This window comes from Benincasa hispida, chromosome 11 (assembly GCF_009727055.1).
Source record: "Benincasa hispida cultivar B227 chromosome 11, ASM972705v1, whole genome shotgun sequence".
NCBI classification, from domain to species: domain Eukaryota; kingdom Viridiplantae; phylum Streptophyta; class Magnoliopsida; order Cucurbitales; family Cucurbitaceae; genus Benincasa; species Benincasa hispida.
This window is the reverse complement of record NC_052359.1, coordinates 65,380,876-65,388,412: the sequence shown is the minus strand read 5'-3', so window position 1 is coordinate 65,388,412 and position 7,537 is coordinate 65,380,876. Positions and strand designations below refer to the sequence as shown.

Below are 7,537 nucleotides of genomic sequence, written 5' to 3'. Positions count from 1 at the left end.
TCAATGATGAAGATAGACAAGAAATGAGAAATTGTTTGAAATAATTACGAAAAATATTTTTAAATATAATAAAAAGAAAACTGTAAAAAAAAAAAAAAAAATACTCACAAGTTATTTCATATATTTGTTAATATACATTAATAATAACCTTATTATGAGAGTTTGAGGGTGGGTAAAAAACATATACAGCAGAGTGAAGAAGACCATACCACGTTCCTCAGCTCCAAACTTCCAACGGGCGAAAAGAGCCCTTGTGGCTTGTATCCTGTGACCGTGAAAGTTCTTAGGAAGGTGTTTTCCACGTGGCTTATTTTCATTTGCCATTACTTTCTCTTCTCTGAAACCGCAGCCTTGCTTCCAGCTCACCGCTTTGTCTCTTCTTCCTCCCCATTTATACTCCAATTCCTCCTTTCTCAACCTTCTCATCAACATTACTCCCATTCCCTTCATACATTTCCAATCCAATCCATTGCCATAACAATAGCAGGAAGAAGCCAACCCAAGCTTCTTCCATGGCTCCTCCTTCCTCTCTCTCTTTCTTCTACATTCTCCTCTTCTCCTCTGTTTCCGCCATTGCCAATACCAACCCCATCACCCTCCCTCTCAACGCTTTCCCCCATCTTTCTTCTTCAGATCCACTCCAAACTCTCACTTTCCTCGCCTCTGCTTCCCAAAACAGAGCCCATCAAATCAAAACCCCCAAATCCAACTCTGTTTCCAAGTCCCCTCTCTTCCCTCACAGCTATGGAGCTTACTCTACTCCACTCAGCTTTGGTACCCCACAACAGACTCTTCATTTGATCTTCGATACAGGTAGTAGCCTCGTTTGGTTCCCTTGTACATCCAGATATCTCTGTTCTGAATGTTCCTTCCCCAAAATAGATCCTACCGGAATCCCCAGATTTGTCCCCAAATTGTCCTCCTCTTCCAAGCTTGTCGGTTGCCAGAATCCCAAATGTGCCTGGATTTTTGGTCCCGAGGTCAAATCTCAGTGCCGGAGTTGTAACCCCAAAACAGAGAACTGTACCCAAACTTGCCCTGCTTACGTCGTTCAATACGGTTCCGGCTCCACGGCTGGGCTTTTGCTATCGGAAACCCTTGATTTTCCTGATAAGAAAATCCCCAATTTCGTTGTTGGGTGCTCGTTTTTGTCGATCCATCAGCCCTCTGGAATCGCCGGATTCGGCCGAGGATCTGAATCGCTCCCCTCGCAAATGGGTCTCAAGAAATTCGCCTACTGCCTTGCGTCTCGGAAGTTTGACGACTCGCCGCATTCTGGCGAGCTGATTCTAGATTCCACCGGCGTGAAGACCAGCGGCCTCTCCTACACGCCGTTCCGGCAGAACCCCTCTGTTTCTAACCACGCTTATAAAGAATATTATTACTTAAACATACGCAAAATCTTCGTCGGAAACCAGGCCGTGAAGGTCCCGTACAAGTTTTTGGTGCCGGGCCCCGATGGCAATGGCGGATCTATCATCGATTCTGGCTCCACCTTCACGTTTATGGACAAACCAGTCTTCGAGGCAGTGGCGCAAGAGTTCGAGAAGCAGTTGGCGAATCGGACGAGAGCCACCGATGTGGAATCTCTCACCGGATTACGGCCGTGTTTTGACATTTCGAAGGACAAATCGGTGGAGTTTCCGGAGTTGATTTTCCAGTTTAAAGGCGGAGCAAAATGGGCTCTGCCATTGAGTAACTATTTCGCTTTAGTCAGTAGCTCCGGCGTGGCATGTTTGACGGTTGTGACGCATAAGACGGAGGCGGGCGGCGGCGGTGGGCCGTCTGTGATTTTTGGGGCTTTCCAGCAGCAGAATTTCTATGTGGAATATGATTTGGTGAATGAAAAATTGGGATTTCGGCAACAGACTTGCACTTAGAAACGATGTCGTTTGGTGTATGTAGGTTATGTTTGCTAACTTTGGGTATTTGGTTGGTCGATGGCCGGTTAAGTTACCGGTCGGAGCTACAGTGGTTGTTTCAATTTGGCAGCGGCGGCGTTCAGATGAATTCAAAATCATTTTTTTTTTCACTTCCTTGTAATAATTATTCGATGCTGTTGTAATGATATATCTCATATTTCATAATGCGAAGAAAGAAAAGAATGTTGAAAAGTAATAGATAATGATCCCAAAAGTAAATTTTTTTTTTTCAAATTTCCTTCAATACATTTTTTTTTTTTTTTTGGAAATTTACTTTCATCCATAGGAAGAAGAAATAGCCGTTATTCTCATCCTTCTCTCTCATTTTCATACTTTATTTTTGAATTTTGATTATCAAATCGATTTGGTTTAATGTGAACCGTCATAAACTCTCTTTACATAGTTGTACTATTGAAGTCTTCTGGTTTTTTAACTAAAAAAAATTATTGTTAATTACAAATTTAATTTGTTTAATTTGAACCATGTTAAAATTTAGTCTCTATAGTTAATAATTAGAATTTAGTCCTATAATTTTTTACATATAATAATATTATCAAATCATAAGAACTAAATTCTAACTTTTAAAATGATTGAGACTAAGTTATAACTTTTTTTTCCATTATAGGAATTAAATTTGCAATCTAACCATTTTTTTTATATACAAATTGTTCAAATGGAAAAACAATTGAATTAACTTCATCGAACAATTTTTTAAAATGAAAAAAAAAAAATCTAATCTTCTAGAGAGTTGAGACAAATTTAATTTTAGAATTTATTTTCATCCTACTATAATTTGAAAATGAACCGTGTATGTAATTAACATTTTCTATTGTTAAAGTGATTGTTTTATGAAGATTTGCACCTACGTGGCTACATTCTTAGATTTTTTTTATCATTATTATAAGAATGGACTACTATGACTATGTGAAGACCCTAATTGAATTTTGTGTATTTTTACACTAGATTGAATATATTTATGTTTGGTCTTGAATATTTTTTTTCCAATAATATTTAAAATAATTTATTAATCATATTTTGAGAGTTATTTAGAAGTGACTTTATAGACAAATATAATTTTGGTCATTCTTCTTTAAATGAATGGTACATCAAAAGCCAATAAGAGCTTATCTCAATTGACACTTGTGTGTCTGGAGGACCAAGTGGTCTTTGGTCTAAATTCCCACTCCAATTTGTACTTAAGAAAAAAGAATGGCACGTCAAATTTGACGTGTAAATATTTAAAATGTCTTTTGAAAGAGAAAGTAAAATAATAGGGTGAGACATGATTTAAATTGGCATTCCTTAATAACTTAATTGAAATGAGAAGGAGACAAAATGTTATGTAAAGAAGGGAAAAAAAGATGAATAATGAAAGGAAAAAAGGGATGGTTTTGGTGTATTAAATAAAAAGGGAGAAGAGTGGGGTGGTTGATAATGAAGTTTGGGGGAAGACAACATGTGATTATGAAATTGAATGCCAACAGGAAAATTAGAGTCACACCCACATGGTTGTGGGTAATGGAAACTTGTCTCTTTTTTAAATTCTCTCTTTGGGGTTTTCTTTGTTAGTGCCTTCACTTGATCTCTTCCTCTAAATAAATTTTTTTTATAAAAAAAAGAAGCAAACTTATCTATATTCAATTCAAGATAGATACTATAAATTAATTGAACTTTAGGCTAAATTAATTAAGAAACTATAACTTCATCTTTTATTTGAAAATATCTTTTTAAAATTACAATATTTACCTTTACGTTTTATAAACACGACAAAATTAAATGGATAGAGACTGTTTAAGATGTTGAGATATAAAATGATACGTTAATATTATGAACTTAAAATTTGAATTTTAACATACCACACTCTTTAAGTCATAATCTACACTTATTTGAACTCTTATTTTTCATTCAATATCATAATGGATTTCTTCTCTAAGAATAATTTCGAAGTATTTAGAAAAAGTTAAAAGAATAATATTGTATTTTATATAATAGAGATTTTTTTAAAAGAATAAGGGGTATGTTTTCTTTTTCTTTTCATAATTTAGCCTTGTAATTTATTAGGTGAATTGTAGATTAAACTTTCATATTTTGTTTAGGTACTGAATCATGGACCATTGTTCTTTTAATTAATTTATTCGATTGTATTTGAAGCCACACGCAACATATTAGGTCTTGAATTTTAAAATGCTTCAAAGTTTTTGTTAAAATAATCTATGAAAAATTAAATGTAAAAACCACAAAATATCACTTGAAATTTTAAGATCCACAAATAATTTTGAAAGTTTATATATATATATATATGAGTGGTTAATAGATTTTTTTTTTTTTTTTTTGACAAAATGATATATATAATATAGGAAAACTTTTACAGATAGAAAAAATATCAAACTATTTACAATCAACGTTTATCATATAGAATCAATGATAGACTTTTATTAGTTTCAATCGATAGATTTTTATCAGTCTCTATCAAAGAAGATTAAATTTTGCTATTTTGTGTATATTTTTCCTTATTTTTCTATTTTTGAAAATTCTCGTATATTATATATAATAAATTTGTTGATGGAATTGAAATTTGAAACCTTAATTACATCATATAAAAAAATAGATGCATCAATTGATTTTTTTAATATAGAGGAGTAGAAGGATTTGAATTTTAGATCTTTATATTTTATATAAGTTGAATTATGCCATTTTGAATATATTTTAGAAGAATAGTTGAAATTGAATTGAAATTGAATGGTAAAAGAGAATGATCAACTAAGCATCATCAATCATTTTTCCTTTTTTAACTAACAATAAGTATCATCATTTCAGAAAAATATATACTTTTTCTCTTTTATTGAACAATTATTGTCATAAGTCGCTAGGCCACCATAATGAGTTCTCTTAAATTCAACGCTTAAAATGTATAATATTATGAATATTTTTATGTATAATAATATTTTTTAATGATTTGCAACATTTGTTTCCCAATTTCTTTTAGAATTTTTTTTTTAGTGAAGATTAGTTAATCGAAACTCGAAGATGATAACAAAGAAAAAGAAATTAGAGAAAATAAGAACTTTTATTAAAATTTCATAAGTACAAATTGTTCTTTGATAGACGCAGATAGTAGTCTATCGCAATCTATCATAGATAGACGATGCAGATAGTAGTCTATCGCAATCTATCATAGATAGACGATAAAATTTTATTATATATATTTAAAAATATTTTGATTTATTTTTTATATTTGAAAGCAACTCATTAGTTTATCGATTAATATATATTATGTTTTTAAAATTTTATGAAATTAAGAATTTGGTACACTTTAACGGTTTTATAATTTAGAGGTTTAATTTTGTACATTTAATGGTAAAACTAAATGGGGTATTTGGGACAAGGACTATTCTAAAATTATAATAACTCCTATTGTTACAGTAAATATTACAATTAGTTACAATCAACATCATTTCAAAACTCTCCTTTGCTATAGTATTGACTATTTACTATGAGATTTTTTTTTTTACTATTTTACATTCATCATTTTTTTTTCTACGGTATTTACTATTTTTTTCCAAACTATAACAATTTACCCCTCAAATACATGCTATTATAACCCAAACTAAAATAATCTAACCTCCAAATACAAACTATTATAATTCAATATAATAATTTAGGACTATAATAACAAACTTTTGGCTTCAAACCCTCCAAATAAGATTTGAAGACAGTCATTGACATGGATTTTAGCAAGTAGAAAGGGTGAAAAAGCTACCATTTGACAAATTCACTTGATAACTCTCATTAGCAGAAAGGACATTTGAAAGAAACTAGATCATAATAAAGTCAAGAGGGTATTTGGTCACTTTCGGCCACCACTATAAATATAAAAAAAAAAACTTATAAATGTGAAGACCAATAGTGATGCTTAAAAAGATTTAGAAGCTATAACTTCTAGGATAAAATCGAGCACTAATGGGGTGCAAATGATACATACTATACATGTACTAGATTAGTTATTAGTAAAGTACAAAATTAAATGACAAAAATACCAGTGACCTATTTTAAGTGCCATCATTATGATTGATCCAACAAGTACTTTTTGGTAAACTTCTTTCAATTTCAAATTTACCTAACATTAGAGAGTGTGATCGATTGAATTGGGAGTCTTAAGAGTGTTAGACTTTAAAAAGGGGAAAAAAATACTTTGTAGAAAGTCTATTTTGGCAGAAAACGAAGACAAAAATCCCATAAAGAATAAAGCTTTGAATCAAAGCTACTAAGAAAAAGCCAATTAGTATAATTATAATAAGACTAGGTAAACTTAAAAGATTGTATCATAAATATTATTTTAATCAACAGTGGAGAGATAGAAATCATCATAAAGTCTTGAATTTTATTAACTTTAAATGTTTGAGTTGTTTGGAGGTCCAACACGAGATAGTATATCCCCACATCTTATATTAGGTTATTTGGAGGCCCATTATCCTATCTCACCGATTTTAATTGTTTGTAGGCTCATTTTCGGAACGTGTTTCATATCTCATCGTCGTTTTCCTTCCGTGTATTGTATATTATCTTAGTGCTTGAACATACTCGATCATGCTTGAACATGCTCGATCATACTCGGTCATACTCAATCGTTCATACTCGATCATGCTCGATCATTCATACTCGATCATACTTGATCGTTCATACTCGATCATGCTTGAACATACTCGATCATGCTCGCATATTTTGCACGTTTCCAATATTATACATTATTAGTTACCTCATTTATTAAACTCCACCAACTTTATTAATGACTGTTCTGATTGTTTGTTGATTTTATTAATGACCGTTCTGATTGTTTATTGATTTTATTCCACTTGCGTATTTTCACTACTCATTCAATCACTTTATTAATGACTCAACCAATTTATTACTTGGATTTGAGTTCCTTCATGATGTAAACTTAATATTCTAAGGCTAGTCATATTTTTTTAAAAAAATATTTGTTGGGGTTGTTATTAATGTTCAACAACCATCCCTCTCCTTTCACTTTTCCTATATAACAACATTGGTCCTTCTCTATTTGCTGAGAGCCTCCACTATCTAAGATTTATTTTGTCAATCCGATGAGTTGCTTAACTTCAGTTTCTCCTTCTTTATTTTCTAATGGTTCTTTTATTTTCATATTATTAAATTTCTAACTTTTGGTTGTTTGGTGTGTGGTAGGGTGCCTCATTGTGTTTTGATCCGGCAACCCATGGACTTCATCTACTTCATAGAAGTAACATAGGTACTTCTCTATTCAAACTAGTTCTCTTCCTCCATTATAAGTATTTCTAGATTTTTTCTAACTTTTTTTTATTGTTTTGTTATGCAACCCAAACTAATACAGAATATTCAATTAGTTTGAGGTTAGTGTGTTACTTTTTTTTTTCCTATATTCCATTTCAGTTGTATTTTTTTGTGTAATTAATTTTAGCGTGTTACTTATATAATGGATATATTACCTTGATTGTTTGACATTTTTTGGTGTTATTAATTTTTTAATTTTTTTATGAGTATTTGCATTGTCTTCATTTATTTTTAATGTTTACATGCTTCTTAATATTGAAGTTACCTAAGTTACCTTGCAAAAGTGT

The 7,537-nt window shown here is 31.5% G+C and overlaps 1 protein-coding gene across 1 annotated transcript; it reads left to right on the top strand.

The window, feature by feature from the left end:
• Positions 1 to 237: 237 nt before the first annotated feature.
• Positions 238 to 2,130, top strand: LOC120091693 (probable aspartyl protease At4g16563). Its single transcript, XM_039049802.1, has one exon. The coding sequence runs from the start codon at positions 513 to 515 to the stop codon at positions 1,878 to 1,880; it is 1,368 nt and encodes a 455-aa protein (XP_038905730.1). The 5' UTR covers positions 238 to 512; the 3' UTR covers positions 1,881 to 2,130.
• Positions 2,131 to 7,537: the final 5,407 nt, after the last annotated feature.

Coding starts and splice junctions, on each gene's coding strand:
- LOC120091693 (XM_039049802.1), top strand. CDS start 513: ATGGCTCCTCCTTCCTCTCTCTCTTTCTTCTACATTCTCCTCTTCTCC.